Here is a 21,821-nt window from a genome sequence, read left to right as displayed (position 1 = left end):
AAGTTAACAGAAGGAAGGAAATAATAAACATTACAGGAGAGATAAATAAAATAGAAAGTAGAAAACAGGGGCACCGGGGTGGCTCAGTTGGTTGAGCAGCTGCCTTCGGCTCAGGTCATGACCCCGGGGTCCTGGGATCGAGCCCCGCGTCCGGCTCCCTGCTCAGTGGCGGGCCTGCTTCTCCCTCTCCCTCTGCCGTTGCCACTGCTGTGTTCTCCTGCTCTCTCTCTGTCAAATAAGTAAATAAAATCTTAAAAAAAAAGAAAGAAAACATTAGAGAATCAACAAAATCAAAAGTTAGTTTTTTGAAAAGATTAAAATTGACAAACCTTTGAAGACACAAATAACAAAAATCAGAAATGGACATTACTACCTATCTTACGCAAGTAAACAGGAGTATAAGAGAAGACTGTTACCAGTTGTGCACTGACAAATTAGATAACCCAGATAAAAGAGAAATTCCTAAAGACAAAAAAATTACCAAAGTGACTCAAGAATAAAGTATTATACCCCATGGATGTAACCCAGGAATACAAAGGTAGTTCAACATAACAAAACCAATCAGTGTCATTTACCACATTAATAGAATGAAGGAGAAAAACCATAATCATCTCAACTGATGCAGAAAATGTATTTGACAAAATCAAACACCCTGTGTGATTAAAAGAAAGAAAGAAAAGAAAAGGAAAACACTGGGAAAACTCAATATAAGGGAACCTCCTTAACATGATAAAGGGCATTCATGAAGAACCCACAGCTAGCATTATACACAATAGTGAAAGATTAAAATCTTTTCCCCTAGTGATCAGGAAAGTATGCCTGTCTTACCACTGCTGTTCGACATTGTACTGGAAGTTCTAACCCAGAGCAATCAGGAAAGAAAAAGAAAGAAGACACTCAAATTGAGAAGGAAGATGGAAAACTATCTCTATTTGCAGAAGACATGATCCTATATATAGAATATCCCACAGAATCCATTAAAAAGCTATAAGAGCTAATAAATGAATTCAGCCAAGTTTCAGGGTACAAGTCAACACACAAAATCAATTGTTTCTATATACCAGAAATGAGCAATCTGAAAAGGAAATTAAGAAAACTTCATTTAAATAGCATCAAAAGAAAAAATAGGGGCACCTGGGTGGCTCAGTCAGTTAGGCATCTGCCTTTGGCTCAGGTCATGATCTCAGGGTCCTGGGATCAAGCCCCAAGTCAGGCTCCCTCGTCAGCGGGTAGTCTGCTTCTCCCTTTCCCTCTGCCCCTCCCCCCTCTCCCCTCTCATTCTCTCTCTCAAAATCTTTAAAAAAAGAAAAAAGAACCTACAAATAAATTTAACCGAGGAAGTGAAAGACTTGTTTGCTGAGAATTACAAAGCCTTGACAAAAGAAATTAACAAATACATAAATAATTGGACAGGCATCAAGTCCATGGATTGAACTTAATGGTGTTACAATGCCTGTGCTATCCAGAGCAATCTACAAATTCAATACAAACCATATCAAAATTACAACAGCTTTTTTTGCAGAAATTTTTGAAGTTGAGCCCTCTGATTCATATAGAATGACAAAAGGCCCCAAACAGTCAAAACAAGCTTGAAAAGGAAAAACAGAGGACTCATACTCACCAGTTTCAAAAATTACTATAAAGCTTTCATAATCAAAACAATTTGGTACTGACATAAAGCTATACATACAGATCAATGGAATAGAATTGAGAGTCTAGCAGTAAACGAAGACATCTGTCACAAATTGATTTGCAGTATGGATGTCAAGACTGTTCAGTGAGAAAAGATAATTCTTCAACAGATAATGCTGGGACAAGTGGATATCCACATGCAGAAGAATAAACTGGGACCCCTACTTCACACTATATACAGAAATTAATTCAAAATGGCCCAACAACCTAAATAAAGAACTAAAATCATAGAACTCTTACAAGAAAACAGGTATAGGGCGCCTGGGTGGCTCAGATGGTTAAGCGTCTGCCTTCGGCTCGGGTCATGATCCCAGGGTCCTGGGATCGAGTCCCACATCGGGCTCCCTGCTCCTTGGGAGCCTGCTTCTCTCTCTCTCTCTCTCTCTCTCTCTCTCTCTCTCTCTCTCTGTCTCTCATGAATAAATAAAAAATAAAATCTTTAAAAAAAAAAAAAAAAAACAGGTATAAATTTTCATGACCTTGAGTTTGGCAGTGGATTCTTTTTTTTTTTTTAAAAGATTTACTTATTTGAGAGAGAGAGAATGAGAGACAGAGAGCATGAGAGGGAGGAGGGTCAGAGGGAGAAGCAGACTCCCCACTAAGCAGGGAGCCCGATGCAGGACTCGATCCCGGGACTCCAGAATCACGACCCGAGCCGAAGGCAGTCGCTTAACCAACTGAGCCACCCAGGCGCCCGGCAGTGGATTCTTAGATATGACACCAAAAGCATGAGCAGTAGAGAAAAAGATAGGTACGTTGGACTTTATCACAATTAAAAACTTTTGGGTATCAAAGGACATTGTCAAGAAAGTTAAAAGACACCCTATAGAATGGGAGAAAGTCTTTGCAAATTGTATTTCTGGTTAAGAGTCTAGTATTCAGAATATATAAAGAACTCAAACTCAATAATAAAAAGACAAACAACCCAATTTTATGATGGGCAAAGGACTGGAATAAATGCTTTTCAAAAGAAAATATGCAAATTTTCATGGCCAATAAGCACATGAAAAGATGCTTAAATTCATTAGTCATTTGAGAAATGCAAATCAAAACCACAATGAGATAACCACTTCACACCCACTAGAGTGATTGTCATACTTAAATATGTAACAAGTGTTTTCAAGGGTGTAGAGAAATTGAAACTCTCATACATTGCTGGTGGGAATGGAAAGTGGTGCAGCCACTATGGAATAAAATTTGGCAGTTCTTCAAACGTTTAAACATAGCATTGCCATAGGACCCAGCAATGCTAGATAAATATGCAAAGAATTAAAAACAGGTACTCAAACATGTGTACGTACATCATGTTCATAGAAGCACTATTCACAATGGCCAAAAGAAAACAGCCTAGATGTCCATCCATGGAAAATATACTATATCCATACAATGGAATATTATTCAGACAAAAAAAAAAGGAATGAAGCAGTGATACATGCTATAATGTGGATGAACTTGGAAAAACATTAAGTGAAAGAATCCACACATAAAAAGTCACATGTGATAGGATTCCATTTATATGAACTATCCAATGCTTAAAGACAAAATGCAGATTGAGGGTTGCTGAGAGGTGGGGAGGAGAGATAAAACTGATGGGTTAATAAGAGGCTCTACTTTGGAGTGATGAAACTGTTTCGGAACTAGATAGAGGTGATGATTGCACAACACTGTAAATGTGCACAACAGGCACAACTAAATGCCACTTAAATGTTCATTTTAAACAATTTTATTTTTGTAAATTTCACCTCAATAAATTAAGTAAATGAAAAGCTGCTCAGGAGATAGACTAGTGGAGCCCCCCCTGAGTATGTGGCTTTGACTTGGGTACTTACATAAGCTGTTTTCCACAGACCTGGAAGCCACTAATCATAAAGGTCTTTAATGAGTGCTTTCTCTCAGGAAATACTAATAGGTTTGTTGTGTTCTAGAAGGGCTTAGAATCCTCACTCTTTTCTCCAGTGGGGATCAGTCATGGGGGCAGCAAGGACAGCGCAAGCAACTCTTTGTTTTCAAATCTTTTTCTTTGCCCTTAAACCCAACTTTTTTTTTTTTTTTTAAGATTCTATTTTTAAGTAATCTCTACAGCCAGCATGGGGCTCGAACCTACAACCCTGAGCCAGCCAGGTGCCTCCCCTTAAACCCAACTGTTATTGTGTGTGTGCGTCATAAGGGAAACCACATTTCCAATTTTACATTTCCTTTCAAAAGAGAAACTTTAATCATTGTTTCCAACAGTTCTTAAGTTGCAGAGAAGAATTACATCAGATTTAATAAATCCGAAGCAGCCTCTCACCATCCTCACCCACAGGACTCAGTTTTGTCTCCTGTCTCAATAAAAGGCTTCCAGGCCAACAGTGGCTTGGGGCTGAAAACTAATCATTGCCACCATCTCCTGAGCCATACTAGTGACCTTATCTTAGGGTCAACAGACTGTGGCCCACAGGCCAGATCCAGCTAGCCAGGGATTTGTTGGGGGTTTTTGTTGGTTTTTTGTTTTAATGGCCTGCAAGCAAAGAATGGTTTTGAGGTTTTTCCAGGGTTGTAACAAAGCAGACTATATAACCAAGACCATATAGCCACAAAACCTAAAAAGAGTACCCTGTGACCATTTATGAGAAAGCTCCATTGACTCCTGTGTGTCATCCCCTTCTGGTCCCTATACTTCATATGCAGCCAGAGGAGGATGGGAGGCTCCCTGGGTCAGTTGCTGGGGGCAGTGCGGGGCATAGTGAGCTTTGGGGCAACCTGTGCACACTCTTGTTTCCCATAGCAGCCTCCCTGTCCCTGCAGTCCTCAGTGAGCCCTCCCCCCATTACTCCTAGGTGCCCAGCCTCATGTGGACATTTCCCAGACACCCCCAGGTCCAGGGCTCCTGACTTGGGGAGCTCTGAGGCTCACAGAAGAACATGATTTTGACTTGAACCAATAGGGAGACTGCAGGTGATTTCCTGAGATGTGGGTCAGCGGGGTGAGGGTCAGTCTTGTAGGTTGAGGGCCCTGCTGCCTCATCCCTTTATTTATTTTTTTAAGATTTTATTTATTCATTTGAGACACAGAGATACACAGAGAGAGAGAGCATGAGCAGGGAGAGAGGCAGAGGGAGAGGGAGAAGCAGGCTCCCCGCTGAGCCAGGAGCCCGATGCAGGGCTTGATCCCAGGACCCTGGGATCATGACCTGAGCCGAAGGCAGACACTTAACCATCTGAGCCACCCAGGCACCCCTGCCTCATCCCTTTAGAGCTCTCCCAGCCCCCTCTCTCATCCCCTTGAGAGATTTGGGACTACCACCCCCAGTGGGTCACACATTCCCGGATGTGTCATCTGTATTTTCCTGTTTCCTTCCAAGTGACTTTGTTTATCATTTCAGATGGGGACACCAGGACTAAGGGCAAGGAATTTCTTCAGAAGAAAGAAGTTTCTGAGGATTTGGAATCACAGGCAGAAATATCAGAAAACTATACCAGTGATTTTTCTCAGGCACCTGAGCTTGGAGAACTCTGTGATGATGTACTGGAGAGAGATTGGGGAACCCCTGACAGTGAGAGACGGGTGCAGTCACTCTACCAGGAGGAGGGCTTTATGCCAGTGGCAGTGCTCCTTAGGAGCCCCTTAGAGAAAGAGCTGGGCTCTGATGACTTTGTAAGAAGCATCAGTCTGAGCCCAAACCCAACAGCATCTCAGGGAATTCCTACAGAAGAGAGGCCACATCTGTATGACATATGTGGCCACAGCTTCCAACACAGTATGGACTTAAGTAGCCATGAGGGGCTTCACATAGCCGAAAGCCCACTCATATGTAATGATTGTGGGAAAACCTTCAGAGGAAACCCTGATCTTACTCAGCATCAGATAATCCATACTAGACAGAAGTCCTTCATATGCAATGAATGTGGAAAATCCTTCAGCCAGAACTCATTTCTTAAAAATCATCAGAGGTCTCATGTGAGTGAAAAACCCTACCAGTGCAGTGAGTGCAGGAAAACCTTCAGTGTGCACTCAAACCTCATTAGGCATCAGATTAACCACAGCGGAGAGAAGCCTTATGTATGCAATGAATGTGGAAAAGCCTTTAGCCAGAACTCAAGCCTTAAAAAGCACCAGAAGTCTCACATGAGTGAGAAGCCCTATGAATGCAGTGAATGTGGGAAGGCCTTTAGGCGGAGCTCAAACCTCATCCAACATCAAAGAATTCATTCTGGAGAGAAGCCGTATGTGTGCCACGAATGTGGGAAGGCCTTTAGGCGGAGCTCAAATCTCATTAAACACCACAGGATTCACACAGGTGAGAAACCTTTTCAGTGTAATGAGTGTGGGAAAGCATTCAGCCAGAGCTCACACCTGAGGAAGCATCAGAGGGTTCACACTGGAGAGAGACCTTACGAGTGTAATGAGTGTGGCAAACCATTCAGCCGGGTCTCCAACCTCATTAAGCATCACAGGGTTCACACTGGAGAGAAACCTTATAAGTGCAGTGACTGCGGGAAGGCCTTCAGTCAGAGTTCAAGCCTCATTCAGCATCGGAGAATTCACACTGGAGAAAAGCCTCATGTATGTAATGTGTGTGGAAAAGCCTTTAGTTACAGCTCCGTGCTCAGAAAGCACCAGATAATCCACACAGGAGAGAAGCCGTATGAATGTAGCATCTGTGGGAAGGCTTTCAGCCACAGCTCAGCCCTCATTCAGCATCAGGGTGTGCACACGGGTGACAAGCCCTATGAGTGTCGAGAATGTGGAAAAACATTTGGTCGGAGCTCCAACCTTATCCTTCACCAGCGAGTTCACACTGGAGAGAAACCCTACGAATGTACCGAATGTGGAAAAACCTTCAGCCAGAGTTCAACTCTCATTCAGCATCAGAGAATCCATAATGGCTTGAAACCCCATGAATGTAACCAGTGTGGTAAAGCCTTCAACCGAAGCTCAAACCTCATTCACCACCAGAAAGTTCACACTGGAGAGAAGCCGTACACGTGTGTCGAATGTGGTAAGGGCTTCAGCCAGAGTTCACACCTTATTCAACATCAGATAATCCACACTGGTGAAAGGCCGTATAAGTGCGGTGAGTGTGGGAAGGCCTTCAGTCAGCGTTCAGTCCTCATCCAGCACCAGAGGATCCATACCGGCGTGAAGCCCTATGACTGCTCTGCTTGTGGGAAAGCCTTCAGCCAGCGCTCCAAGTTGGTCAAACACCAGCTGATCCACTCCAGGGAATGAAACGGAGTACAGCTCCATTCCTGACTCCTCTGGCCATGTCCCAGCTTCACCCACCTCCCAGACTTGAAGCCAGGTTCACTCGCTGCCCTCTACCCCCACATCCCACTGTCCACAAAGCCCAGACCCTCCTTCCCCTGCCATCACTCCTCCTTCCTGTGACCTCTTGTTTCTTGTTTGTTTTGCTTGTACATTTTGTTATCAGACTGCCACAATTGTTAGGAGGGAAAAGATGATAGAAGCTGCATATTCATATTCATGAATAGAGATTATTAACAGAACCAAAAAAGTAAACTGACATTTGGTTCGAAATAACCACAGGAATTCTTTTCTTTGATAATTAGGCATAGAGTGAACTCTTTGTGTATGGTTATAATTAATATTCTGCTTACATAAAATCAGGTCAAGAGTTTTTCAGGTCTGATGGCAGTCATCCTCTCTCAGAAGTGGTGTGTACTCATTACCACCAGTTTCTCACCCTTTCTTGTCCCTCCCATGCAGTCACTAGATGCAGGATTCCTTCTGCCTTTCCTTTGTGCCTGAGTCTGAGGTCATCGGGGCTGCTGCACAATTACACAAGCAGCTGTTTCCCACCCTCTGCCTCTGTGCCTTATGCTCCTGGCTCTTGCCCCACAGAGGCCTGCCCTCTCCATACCCATCCTGTTCTCCTCATAAGCTCCCAGACTCAGTTTTCTCCCACACCCATTCATCTCCAGACATTCATGGAGCACCTGTGAGTGCCCCTAGTAGGTGGGGACTGGCCCCTCCTCAATTTCCCAGAGCTGTGCCCTTCTCCATGAGCAGTGGGAGTTGTCCCAGAAGCAACACATATGCCACCAGAGAGGACCCTCATAGCCAGCCAGCCAGCCCATCTAAACTTGGGGATATCCTAGGATAGGTGGACGGAGTGGCACCTCCTGTGTTTTTCCAGGAGGAAAGGCATTGACGGGCAGATGTAGTCAGGTTTGCAGTTTAGGAAGGGAGGGGCCTGGCTTCTGTGCTTTCAAGGAAGTAGAGGCAAAGCCATCAATTGCAAATGAGGGAGAGGTTTGAAGAGGGAAGTATGGGAGAGTTGGCTCAAGGGTGCGCAGGTCAGGTGGGCTGCCTATCCTTCTCTCAGAGGCCATCAGAGTAGCCCATCACTGCTCACCCCCTCCCCTCCACTTCAGCCCCACCTTCCCAAGGAAACACCCTAGACAAGAAGCTGCCACATTTGTAGTTTTGCTGATAGCATTGCTCGGCTAACCCCCCAACTCACTTGCTCATCTTTCCACCGCATGGAGACCTCCATCTGTTCACCCTCATGCTTTCTCACTGTCAGGCAATCCTCTCTGGCTTCACTTTCCCCCTTTCCCAGCCTGGATTCCATCCTTTTTTCCAGTAAATACTTGTGGGACGCTTACTACATACCATTTGCTGGGGACACAGGAAACAGGACAGAAAAATGCCTGCCCTTGACGACTTTACATTCCAGTGGGTAGAGAAAATGCCCTAATGGTTAAGATTGTCATGAGGCAAAAGGAAAGCAGGAAATACAGTCTGGGTGTTTTGAGGGGTTCTGCTTTAAATAGGGGCTGTCAAAGAAGGCCTCACCCAGATGTCCTTTGAGTGACAACTCGAGAATGACCAGTGAAGATGGGGGGTAGGGTATGACAGCAAGAGTAGCCGGTTGGGAAGCCAGAGCTGGGTAGTAAATTAGGAATTCGCAGGTTATGACCTGCTGGAGGAGGAGGCACAGCCACCCACACAGGTCACGAGGTAGCTCCCCCTTTGGGAAGGTGAAAACCCTGGGGTCTTTTTCATTGAAGGCACAGTTCCAATGCACTCACACAAAGGAATTAAATTCACGAGATTTACCACACAGATCCCAGAAGCAAGGGGGCACCATGACCCAGGAGAAGGGCATTCCACCATTACAGGTCATGAGTGAGCAGGAAATTGAGAGCATGGTAGCATATATTACTCAGGAGGTGCTTAGGGTGGAGGTCACTAAACTAAAGTTGTGATCTCAATGTCCACACATTGGGTGTGTGTAGGGTTATCATGTGGTAAAATGCCTGGGCAGTAACTGGGAAAAACAAAAATTTTTCTCATCATGCCAGTACAGAGGCCCTGAGCAGAAACAGGCCTAGAGTGTTCCAAGAATCACAGGTCAGTATGGCTAGGAGTTGAGTGAGAGAGGGAGAAGCAAATAGGGTGGGAGGTGATGGGCCATATCACATTTGGCTTTTATGCCGGGTGAAATGGGAGATGCTGGAGGCTTTTGATGACTTATATTTTAACACGGTCATTACTGTGTGGAGAGGCTGTAGTGGCAAGCATGTCCTCTGTGTTACTCCCTTCTCAACTCCTTTTGCCCTTTCTTCTGGCCTCCACACTGTTGGCAGACCCCCTGGGGCTGAAGCATAGCTGTGGCAGGCCAGAGCTTAGACACAGGAAGGAGGAGTGAGTGTCAAGCTTCACTGGGCCCTTGTCCCTACCCAGTGTCCGGGCAGAATTGACCAAATTCAGGGGCCTGCCATCTGCAGTCTAAGGAATTTTAATTTTGGAACATCATGTTTCCAAAGAGAAATTTTGGAAAGCAAATTGTCAACTACAATTTCTTTTGGCTTTCATGATGTCCTTGGAAATGTTTCTTGGAAAACAATGGCTCAGAAGCCTGGGTGCCCCCTCCTTGATGCCAACAGATTTCAAACCATTCAAACCCTGCTGGACAGGAAGTGTGAGGTGTGTGCTGTAGTCTCAACCCCAGCCAGAGCAAATACCCAGGCCAGTGCCCTTCCATTGCCCCTCAAGCCATTTTGACCTGCCCTGGGATCCCTGCCCTGCTGACCTCAGTTACTCAAGTAATAAACCTCATACCCTTGTGGTGTGTGGCGTTGTCAGTCTTGACCTCTGAACCAAATTGGGTGGGGGGTGGGGGGGAGGCATCCACCCTGAAGGTAATGGTAAGAATTGGGAGTTGGCACTGTGAGCAGGATGACTGGACGGTGGCACCCCAGGGTTCTACCTGCTCATGCAGCCACTGTCTGCAAGCCAGCATGCACTCAGCCATGCCACACGTGCTGCATTGTTGAGTCCAGCAGAGCCTTTGTTATAGATGTAGCTGTCCTAAATCACTTCATAATTACTTGTTTAGGGATAGCAGCATGGTATAGGAGCCCTCCTTAAAGTGGCCCTGAGTTGTGTGTTTGATCCCAGACCTGTCTGTATACTTGAGGCCAAGGCTGCAGCTGACTAGCTCAGGGGAGAGACCATACCCTATGTGAGATCTTTGTCCATTAGGTGACCGCTCAGAAGGAGAACATTCGCAAGGAGGCATTAGGTGGCATGCCAAGTGAGGCCCACACTCCAGAGAGCAGATGCTCACTAGAACCCTTGAATACTACCACCATCACAGCAAAGATCCTGATCCTCTGGGTTCTAGGGAAGAACACCCCCAGCACAGCCAAGAGATTAATTCAAACCCAAATTAAGCCTATAAAGCAACCATTGCTATTGGAAGGCCTTCCAACTGCTGTTGGAAGCCAAACCTTGGCCCTCTGGCATATTCCACCTGCAGAAGGGGCAGCCTCCCCTGTCCTCAGTCCCTGCCAGATGCCAGGGTGTTGGAGGGCAGCCCTCCTCAGACCCTTTGACTACCTGGGGAGCCTCTTGGGATGAACTAAGTGAAAAGCAGTGGGAATTCACAAGCAGCGCTGCTGACCATCACAGATGATGGAGCTCAGTAGGGAACTGCCATTCCTCATTTCTTAACCAAGACATCCCTAATAAAGAACCGGATCCAAACATCAGCACAACTGGCCAAATTCCAGGCAATTGTCTTAGCACTGGATGGCTTGGCTAATGAATGGCCCCATCTGCACATTTTTACAAACTCTTGTGCCAGTGCCTAAGAGTTGCCCATTTAGGGCAAAGAACTCTCAGAATCTCTTGCCTCACAGATGTCTGTACCCATGCACAGGCCACAGTACAGGATCTCACCAGGACACCCTCATCCCCTCTGTAGTAGCTGAGGCACTCTTGTCATTTCTCAGAATACACAGTGCTGAACTCTTGAAGGATTCAGTGACATTTTCATCTCCCTCACTAACCTCAGGCTGCAGGTTGCAAGAGGGCTGTATACCTTATTTAAACAAGCACTAATTCAATTAAATATGGTGTGTTCCAGTCATCAAATAACAGAGGCGAATTATAATGAGTGGTCTGGTTCCATTTTTTGATGTTTGCTGATAGCTTTGGAACCTCATCCCCCTTACTCTCCATGCCCACATCTGGACAAGCTGATAAGAAAGCTGTGCTCTCTCCTTTGACACCAGCAGAAGATTGAAACCACACAAGCCTTCACCTATGCTTGGCAATCCTACCCTCCATACCCACTGACCACAATAAAGACCCTAAGTCAGTATCCCTTTCTTGGCTCTCCTCTCAAGCCATTTCACACCAGTTTGAGGGACCTTCCCTACTCTCCCCAGATACCTCCTATCCATGCCTTCAAAAAAAAAAAAAAATAGAAGCACTAAGCACTCTTTGGCCCCATGCCTTCCACTCTGTTCTTTGGTTTATGGACATCAACAAATTCCTCTGTGTTACGACTTCTCTGAAAGTTCCCTTCAACTTCCTGGGTTTTTTTTTTTTTTAAGATTTTATTCATTTATTAGAGAGAAAGCATGAGCAAGGGGAGGGGCAGAGGGAGAGTGAGAAGCAGACTCCCCGCTGATCAGGGAGTCTGATGTGGGACTCCATCCCAGGACCCTAGGATCATGACCTGAGCTGAAGGCAGATGCCTAACCAACTGAGCCACCCAGGCATGCCTCAACTTCCTGTTCTAACTAAAACCTGGTTGTCCCCCGATCACACAGGTCACCTGAAGCCTTCTCCCTCCCCTATGTACCATTGGAACCGGAGATTGGGAGGGTGTTCTCCTTGCTCTTTACCTCCACTCCCAGACATTATTCCTGCCTTCAACCAACAACCCCAATTCCTTTAACAACAACAAACAAGCAGCTCTAACAGCTGGTACCTGGCCTGGTACAAACTGCCAAAAGATTCATGTGCTTGATAGAGTCCTGGGAGATCTCCCTCTTATAACCCCACAGTTCATGCCCCACAAGTGGGTCCTGAAACTTCTGGGGTCAAAGACTGATGAGGGGGAAGAAAGAGTTTACCCCAATGTCCATAGGCACCCCTCCACATGAGGTGAAGCTGGGAAACTCTGGAGCATGGTATGTGTAGAGCAGGGCCAGGATATGTGCTAATCCTAAAGCCTCCATGGCTTGGAGAGAACTCCTGAGAGTGAGGGGAGAACAGGGCCCTGATGACTGGGAACAATTCAGGCCATGCCACGACAGCTGTGAGAGCAGAGTCTTAGCTGGACCATTCTTCTGGGGCTTGGCAGGCAAGATCCAGACAGTCATCACTGGCTACGGGGCTTCCCTGGAAGTAACATGAAGGCATGAGTGCAGCCTGGCTCCCCAGTACCCCATGTGGCTTATTCTGCATGTCTTCTTCTGTGCCCGTGGGTTAGGCTCTGAGCCTTTCCACATTACAACATCAGCTGAGAAGACCACTCCCATATGGAAATTTGATACAAGAAAAAGGTGGCATCTCCAATCTTCTTATCAAGACGATGGGGGAAAGGATAAACTTCAAAGTATGTAGTTTCGGGATAATCAGATAACCATTTGGAAAAAAAAAATAGAGCCATTCTTCACATCATATATCAAAATAAATTCTAAATGAAAAACATTTAAATGTAAAGAAACAAAACCAAACAAGTAGTAGATGAAAACATGAATTCCTGTAGAACCTGGAAGTTAGGGAAATTGTACTAGCACTCAAAATCAAGAAACAATAAGAGAAAACAGTGATAAATTTGACTACACAGAAATCAATTATTTGCCTGATTAAAAACAATATAATCAAAGTAGAAAGACAAATGACAAACTGGGGAAAATATTTACAACTCATATTACAGAGAGCTTGTATAAAATTAAGGTATAAAAGATTGTTTTAAAAATAGGGCCTTATTGGGCGCCTGGGTGGCTCAGTCGTTAAGCGTCTGCCTTCAGCTCAGGTCATGATCCCAGGGTCCTGGGATCGAGTCCCTCATCGGGCTCCCTGCTCGGCGGGAAGCCTGCTTCTCCCTCTCCCTCCCCCACTCCCCTTACTTGTGTTCCCTCTCTTGCTGTGTCTCTCTCTGTCAAATAAATAAAAAAAAAATCTTAAAAAAAAAATAGGGCCTTAATTTCAACTAACAGTACTTGGACTATTATTAAATAACCCCATACCAACAAAATGAACCTCAACCCTTACACCACACCATATATAAAAATTAAAAGGTATCATCAACCAACTAAAAAAAGGGAGAGTGGGGAGGACTAAAATATATATATCATCAACCAAAATGCAAAGTAGAAACTTCTAGAAGAATATAGTAAAAACCTTAGTGATCTTGACTTTGGCAAATATTTATTAAATAGGATACAAAAGAGCATGACATTTCAAGGAGGGAAATCAGTGAATAGAACTTCATCAAAATTTTAAACTTTTGTTCCCCAAAATGAAATAATATGAAAAGGCAAAGCACTATCTGGGAGAAAATATTTGCAAAACATACATCCAACAAATACTCTGTAGCCCACCCTACAAAGAAGTCCTACAACTTAATTAGAAGACAAATGACCCAATAAAAACTGGCTTAAGATATGAATGGACACTTAACCAAAGAATATATGGCAAATACGCACAAGAAATGACACTCAGTGTCATTAAGCATTAGAAAAATGTGGGGCATGTGGGTGGCTCAGTCGGATGAGTGACTGACTCTTGGTTTCAGCTCAGGTCATGATCTCATGGGTCATGGAATCAAGCCCCATGCCCGGCTCCACGATTAGTGGAAGTCTCCCTGGATATTCTTTCCCTCTGCCCCTCCCTGACTTGTGTGTGTGTGCTCTCTCTCTCTCTCAAATAAATAAATAAATCTTTAAAAAAGGGATGGGGGAGGGACAGAGGGAGAGGGAGAAGTAGACTCCCCGCTGAGCAGAGAGCCCAACATGGGGCTTGATCCCAGAACCCTGGATCATGACCAGAGCCAAAGGCAGACACTTAACCAACTGAGCCACCCAGATGCTCTAAGTCTATTCTTTGTAACTATTTCTCTGTTATCAAATTGCTTATTACAACTTGTACAGTTGCATCAAAAAGGATTATACAGGGCTTATTTTATAATTTTTTAATCTTAAACAACTGATAAATTGGTGCATTAAAAATATCTGCAGCTTGGAGCCACCTGGGTGGCACAGTTAGTTGAGCATCTGACTCTTGGTTTCAGCTCAGGTCATGATCTTATGGTGGTAGAATTGAGCCCCATGCCAGCCTCTGTGCTCAGCACAGAATCTGCTTGAGACTGTCTCTCCCTCTCCCTCTGCCCCTCCCATTGGTGCTCTCTCTCTCCAAAATAAATAAATAAATCTTTTTAAAAATATATCTGCAACTTATGTCACAATGGGTTAACATAATAGCACTTCTAAAACCAGAGGGAAGAGACCACCAACTAGGAAAAGAAGCAAGTCACAGACAAGTGAAAATGGTGCTTAAATATATGAAAAGATGCTTGACTTCACCCACAAAGATGCAAAAGGAAACCACATTGAGATGCCATTTCTTCTCAGATTGGCAAAATTCCAAATATTTAACAAAATATTTGTTTACGAGGCTGTGAGGAAACATCACCAATGGGAATGCAAGATGGTGCAACCTAAGGAAGGCAACTAGGGAACACACAGCAAAAACGAATTACAAATGCCCACTGAAGGGGCACCTGGGTGGCTCAGTCAGTTAAGCATCTGCCTTTGGCTCAGGTCATGGTCTCAGGGTCCTGGGATGGAGCCCCATGTCAGGCTCCCTGCTCAGTGGGGAGTCTACTTCTCCCTTTCCCTCTGTCCTCCCCACTGCTTGTGTGTGTGCTGTCTCTCTTTAAATAAAATCTTTATAACAAAACAAATGCCCACTGACCAGACAATTTGTAGGAATCTGTCTCAAAATTAAACTGGCAAAACTATGCAGAGACCTGCACAAAAACTATTCATTGTAGCACTATTTTTTTTTAAGATTTTATTTATTTATTTGACAGAGAGAGACACAGCGAGAGAGGGAACACAAGCAGGGGGAGTGGGAGAGGGAGAAGCAGGCTTCCCGTGGAGCAGGGAGCCCGATGCGGGGCTCGATCCCAGGACCCTGAGATCATGACCTGAGCTGAAGGCAGACGCTCAACGACCGAGCCACCCAGGCACCCCTCATTGTAGCACTATTTTTTTTAAGATTTATTTATTTACTTATTTGAGAGAGAACACTTGAGGGGGGAGGGTCAGAAGGAAAAGCAGACTCCCTGCTGAGCAGGGAGCCCAATGCGGGACTAGACCCAGGATTCCAAGATCATGACGTGAGCCAAAGGCAGACGCTTAACTGACTGAGCCACAAGGCGCCCTGTAACACTATTTTTAACAGCAAAAGATGGGAAACAACCCACATGTCCAGTAATTGCAGACTAGTTCAATACACTATGGTACATTCACACAGAAGAGGAGTATACCGCTGCAAAAAGGAATAAGGAATATTCCTAGACACTGCTAATGAGAGGTCTCCAGCACACTGTTAAGTGAAAAAAGCCAAAATGCAGAACAGTAGGTACAGGATGCTACTGTTCATTGAAATTTACTCAGATTTTAAATAAATGGTTACCAATAGGGAGAGGAAGGTAACAGGTTGGTGGGGACAGGGAGAGAAGCCAGACTTCTCTGAATGTACTTTGTTTTGTAGACTTGACTTTGGAACCATATAAATGTTTTACATAATCATAAAACAAAATTACATGAAAACCTGAAAAATTTGGGGCACCTGGCTGGCTCAATCAGTGGATCATGCAATCTCAGAGTTGTGGGTTCGAGCCCCACATTGGGTGTAGAGATTGCTTAAAAATAAAATCTTAAAAAAGAAAAAAAAGGGGCGCCTGGGTGGCTCAGTCAGTGAAGCGGCTGCCTTCGGCCCAGGTCATGATCCCGGGGTCCTGGGATTGAGTCCCCCATCGGGCTCCTCGCTCAGCGGGGAGCCTGCTTCTCCCTCTCTGTCCCTCTGCTTGTGCTCTCTCTGTCAAATAATATCTTTAAAAAAAAAAAAGAAAAACCTGAAAAACTTAACCTTAAAGAGCAAAAGCAAAATGAAACAAATGAACCAGTATATATTGTAAGAGTCTTAACCCCACAGAAACAAATTATTTTAATTTACTTTAAAGCAGAGGAATACCCTAAATGACATATATCCTGACACAACAGAAAGAACTACAAAAGAATGTTAGGCTGTTTTCGATGATCATACTGTTAGTAATAAATGGCACTGTTATTCTGACACAATTATATATAAATAATAAAGTTAATAATTGTGTTAAGATTATCAGGATCCAAGATTTTTATTTTTATTAAACATTTTTATTTAAATTAAATTAATTAACATATAATGTTTTATTCGTTTCAGAGGTACAGGCCTATGATTCATCAGTCTTACACAATACCCAGTGCTCATTACAACACATGCCCTCCTTAATGTCCATCACCCAGTTACCCCATCCCTCCACCCTCTTCCCTTCCAGCAACTCTCAGTTTGTTTCCTATGATTAAGAGTCTCTTATGGTTTGTCTCCTTCTCTGGTTTCGTCAGGATCCAAGATGTTTAATACAAGAGAAAAAGAGGTACGAATATAAAGAAGTTAATAACCACCTAGCCCTAAATTCGAATTTGAAGTATCAGTGTGAACTCCTGAGGTATTTTTACATTAAAAAAATTTTTCCTAGCTTTTGTCCTCTGAAGACAGGCATGATAACCAACCTGGTGGCAATGAGCACTCCTAGAGTCCCAGTTGTGTGCTCCAAATGCCATTTCCCACTGGGATGGACTAGGGTTTCCTGAAAAAAAATATGTGATTCTAGGGATCCAGGTATTATGGGAGATGAGTTTGGAATAGCTTGTCTTATCTGAAATCAAGTAAGTGATCAATGATCACAGGGCTTGCACCAAAAAGACTCAGGGTGAACTTAAAGAGGCTTCCACTGGCCAAAGATGGAATGATTATTAATTTTAAAAACTGTAATGGATTAAAATCCATCAAATATGTTAAAGTCTTTGAGTTCAAATGATAATAGAAAGAAAGAAACATACCTAATTGGTCACCTCTGAAGAATGACATTAAACCAGAAGACAGAATTCCTTACCTTACTCAGTCCTCATCAGGATAATTGTACTCTTAATCCCCTTCACCTATTTCACCAACACCCCCCCACCCACCCACCAGTTTGTTCTCTGTAGTCAAGTCAGCCTTTTGATTTGGCTTTTCTTTTTTTTGTTTTGTTTCTTAAATTTCACATGACTGAAATCACATGGTATTTGTCCTTCTCTGATTGACCTATCCCACTCAGCGTTATACTGTCCAAATCCATCCATGTTGTTGCAAATGGCAAGATTTCATTCCAAGATATTGCAAGCTTGTCTCCCATTATTCTGAAAGCTCATAAATAAAGGCAATAATTAAGCATTTAACTTGCCTGTCCTGTATGGATGCCAAACAAATGATAGGGGAAAGTTTGTCTTTCTGGAACTGTTCCCACAAAGGCAAGAAGGGATACCAATACCAGAATGTCACCATCTTGCAAACTCCTAATGAAACACAGCTAGGCGGTGACTGTTACTGGAAATACATAATGTTCACTTATGAAGTATTCTTGTGTGCCAATGCAAAATCTAATTACTCTCCACCTCTAAATTTACAGGAACTTCTAGTGACAAAAAGACACCCCAAGAATGCAAATGCCAAAATCCCAAATATGAGAAATTCCACAGGATGCATGACCAGACTTCGATAAATTTCAAAGAGGTGAAAAAAAAAAAGTGGGAGGAAACTATAGATTAGGATATTTAACCCTTATGCTCATTGCAGCACTATTTACAATAGCCAAAATATGGAAGCTGCCCAAGTGTCCACCTACTGATGAATTAAGAAGATGCAGTGTATATAATATATACAATGGAATACTACTCAACCATAAAAAAGAATGAAATCTTGCCATTTGCAACAACATGGATGGATTTGGACAGTATAACGCTGAGTGGGATAGGTCAATCAGAGAAGACAAATACCATGTGATTTCAGTCATGTGAAATTTAAGGTGAAGGGGATTAAGAGTACAATTTTCCTTTTTTTTTTTTTAAGATTTTATTAATTTGACAGAGAAAGAGACAGCGAGAGAGGGAACACAAGCAGGGGGAGTGGGAGAGGGAGAAGCAGGCTTCCCACCGAGCAGGGAGCCCGATGCGGGGCTCAATCCCAGGACCCTGGGATCATGACCTGAGCCGAAGGCAGACGCTTAACAGACTGAGCCACCCAGGCGCCCCAAGAGTACAATTTTCTTGATGAGGATTGAGTAAGGTAAGGAATTACTGACTCACTCTACTGTACACCTGAAACTAATATAACACTGCATGCTAACTATACTGGATTTAAAATTTTTAAATAAGATTCTAGTTTAAAAAAAGATAAAATGTAAGTCTGTATACCAAATGCATTGTGCATTCCTAGTTTTGATGGGGTTTTTGGAATATTGGTGAAGTCCAGAGCCCATGGCCAAGAAAGAATACTTGAGACCTCTCTGGTGCAAAAAGGTGGTTTTATTAAAGCACGGGGACAGGACCTGTGGGCAGAAAAAGCTGCCCCGAGTTTGTGTGGTGTGGCTCATTACATACTTTGGAATTGGGGGAGGTATGGAAAAGGGAGGTTTCGAAAGGATTTTTGTATGTTAAAGAAGACTCACAGGATACCACAGCCTTGCCATTGTCAAACTAAATTTGTTTTTCCTTCTAGTAAGGCATTAACAGTAAGATAGTTGGGAGCTTCCCAGAGGAACATTACACTTTGCCCACCTCAAGTATCTGTCAATGGGCTGCAGATTATAAGGACAATTAATTGTATCTACATTTCCTTCTGGAAGCCAGGTTATTGATAGAAATGCTTTGTTCTTGGGCGCCTGGGTGGCTCAGTTGGTTAAGCGACTGCCTTCGGCTCAGGTCATGATCCTGGAGTCCCGGGATTCGCGAGTCCCGCATCGGGCTCCCTGCTCGGCGGGGAGCCTGCTTCTCCCTCTGACCCTCCCCCCTCTCATGTGCTCTCTCTCTCATTCTCTCTCTCTCTCAAAATAAATAAATAAAATCTTAAAAAAAAAAAAAAGAAATGCTTTGTTCTTGTAGATTGCTAAGACATTTATAAACTCAGGGAGACTCGTGTCTCGCAGGATTGTAATCTCTATAAATGATTTGTTTTTCCTTTAGGGCAGCCAGGCGTGCCTGAGGAATGTCACATGTATCTCACGGGGCAGGGGCGTTGTGGGGTGTCAGCTTCTGCTTTGTCCTCAGTTTGCCTTCTGCTCCCTCATCAGTTTGAATCACGATTCACACAAACCGATTAAAAATAAAAACAGTATGAGACAGACGGAAGACTCTCAACACTGGCTATTTGATGATAATAAAGCATAATGGTTAACATTTAGGTGTGATAATGGCTTTGTAATTACCCTTTTAAGGGCCCTTATGGGATTGGGGAAGTAACTAGATAGGAAAATAGGTGAAGAGACTCGCTACGGGTAACTGTTCTAGGTGTTTGATGGACACGTGTTAAACTACTCTCTCTACCTTTGTATAGCGTTGAAAGTTTCCATCATAAGAAGCTAAAATGAAAAAGTAAAGAGCGAGAGGGGCGGCCCCCCCAGCCCGCTTCATTTTTCTTCCCATCCCAGCACGCTCGCTGCCTGAGGTCGCTGGAACTCCCGATCCAGGGGTTCGCGTTTCAGGAGAGGCGAGATGGCCAACTCTTCCTCCCGACCGTTCCCTCGGGCATTCTAGTCCTGGCTGCCTGAGCCTCCTCTCCCGGGGCTGCTCCGGCTGAACCGCTCACCGCCCTCCCGGGCGCAGGCCTCAACACCCCCCACAAAGTCCGTGAACACCAGTGCTGGTGGTCGAGGAGGCACTGTCACCGCCCGGCCCTTGCCGGGTCCCGGGGCACAGCAACAAGAAGTGACGTTCGGGGCGGGGGGGGGAGGGGGTGTTACACCCGGCTTGAAGCGGTAGAGGGAACGGTGAGACAGAATTGGGAAACCCAGTGCAACGTCGACGCAGTCCCGGCACTGGGGAGCAGCACTACAAACTTCCGTAGGACTGCCGGAAGTGCAGTTCGTGCAAGGCCGGAGCGCGGTGTGGCTTCTCTAGGCGCACCGGAGGTCTCGTCTCTCGGTGGCTCTGGAGCGCGCCGCAGAGCTGTCAGTCAGGAAAATGGCGCAGGCGGGGAAGGCGGGCCCGACGGCCGCACTGGGGGATGTCGCACGCTAGGACTGGTGGCCCGGGATGTGGGCGGGGACTGAGGAGGCGGGGGCCCCCGGGATTGGCGGATGCGCCGTCGAGGCGGGGCGCCCCCTTTGTCTGAGTGCGTTGCGGGCGTCAGTCTCTTCGCGCGTGAGCCTGCGGCGTGGAAGGTGAGTCGGAGGTGCGTGGGTGGGCACTGGCAGGCTGGAACCCCCCCCCCGTCCGCACGGGAGCCGGAGCTGGGTCGTTCTCACGGACAGGGCACTTCCCCGCGGGCACGCTCTGCTTCGGCCCCTGGCGCCGGTTCCCTCCTGCGGACGTGCAGTGGCGTTCTCTCTCCGCGGACCCCTCTCTCAGCCCCCAGCCCCCCGCCTTCCGCCACACCCCAGTCCCCTGGCTGCTCCTCGCTCCCGGGCCTCTCCCGACCCCCACCCCTCGGCCACTGCCACGCCCTGGGCCCCCCCTTACCCTTGACACGCCCCAGGCCCCCCGCGACCGGGACCCCGGGCCCTCACCCCACCGCGCCTGCCACGCCCCGATTCCCTCCCCCCCGGCCGCGGGACCCTTCAGACCCCCCCCCCCCTCCCAGCCTCCCGGCCCCTCCCCCGCGGACTGCGAGCCCGGGCCGGAGTTGCGGGGATGCCGCGGGGCCTCGGCCGAGAGGATCCGGCGCGACTGCGCCGGGGAGGGCGCTCAGCGACCCGCGTGTCCCGGGCTCGCTCTCGAGGGCTCTCCGGAATACAGAACCGGAGGCTGAGAAGCCCCCGGACCCCGCGGCGGCCGCAACGCCCCCGCAGTTCGCAGTCGGCGGTCTCCGCGTCCGAGCGGCGTTGGTGTCTCTCTGGCCAAGAGTACTTCCTAATTTTACGTTCTTCCTCCCTGTTCCTGTTCATGCCGTCTTTTCCCTGTTACTTTGTAAGAGCGCTTTTTTAATGAATGAGACCAATCTTTTCTGATATGCAGGTATTTCCCTAGTTTCTTGTTTTCTCACATTTCAATAGGAAATCATGTTTTTTCTTAAAATGTGAACATGTGAGGGAAATACAAAGAGCGAGAGGCGTCGTCGGGAGCAGCCTGCCAGTGTGCGCAGAGGCGGCACTGGCTGACTGGCTTTGCACCCTTTCCGGATTTTGCGTGCGCTTTTTCCCGCTTCCAGCCTGAAAGGGAAGCTCGGGGGCAGAGGGGTGGCCGTGCTCTGCCGGCCGATACTTGCAGATTTTCCACCTAAAAACTGTCTTCGTGGCCGTGCGTCGTCTCCGTAGGGTGGGCCCGGAGTGGAGTGAGGGGAGGCTGGGGCCTTAAGATCGCCCTCCCCGCATTGTTGTCACATGAATGTTTTAATTTCCGTTCCCCGGTGATTGGTGAGGTTGAAACTCTTCGTGTGCCTTTGTGCTCCCCCTCTTTTTTGCCTTTGTATTTCCTTTGTGATCCGCCAGTTCATACTCTTCTCCGTGTATGTTGAAAATGCTCTTCACAGGGGCGCCTGGGTGGCTCAGTCGGTTGGGCGACTGCCTTCGGCTCAGG

At 45.9% G+C, this 21,821-nt stretch overlaps 2 protein-coding genes across 3 annotated transcripts in view; both read left to right on the top strand.

Moving 5' to 3' along the window:
• The window catches only part of ZNF16 (zinc finger protein 16), an 11,253-nt gene extending 3,983 nt beyond the window's left edge, over positions 1-7,270 (top strand). The window contains exon 2 of the mRNA XM_021688880.1: positions 5,057-7,270. Within this exon, the coding sequence (XP_021544555.1) occupies positions 5,057-6,903 (1,847 nt within the window). The 3' untranslated portion in view covers positions 6,904-7,270. The remainder of the gene's footprint in view (positions 1-5,056) is intronic.
• Positions 7,271-20,427: 13,157 nt separating this feature from the next.
• Positions 20,428-21,821, top strand: part of ZNF250 (zinc finger protein 250) — a 19,896-nt gene continuing 18,502 nt past the window's right edge. For both annotated transcript variants that reach the window (XM_021688882.2, XM_021688881.2), the window contains exon 1: positions 20,428-20,467. The gene's annotated coding sequence lies outside the window, so the exon portion shown is untranslated. The remainder of the gene's footprint in view (positions 20,468-21,821) is intronic.

Source organism: Neomonachus schauinslandi, chromosome 4 (assembly GCF_002201575.2).
Source record: "Neomonachus schauinslandi chromosome 4, ASM220157v2, whole genome shotgun sequence".
Taxonomy (NCBI): domain Eukaryota; kingdom Metazoa; phylum Chordata; class Mammalia; order Carnivora; family Phocidae; genus Neomonachus; species Neomonachus schauinslandi.
This window is presented reverse-complemented; position numbering and strand designations above follow the sequence as displayed.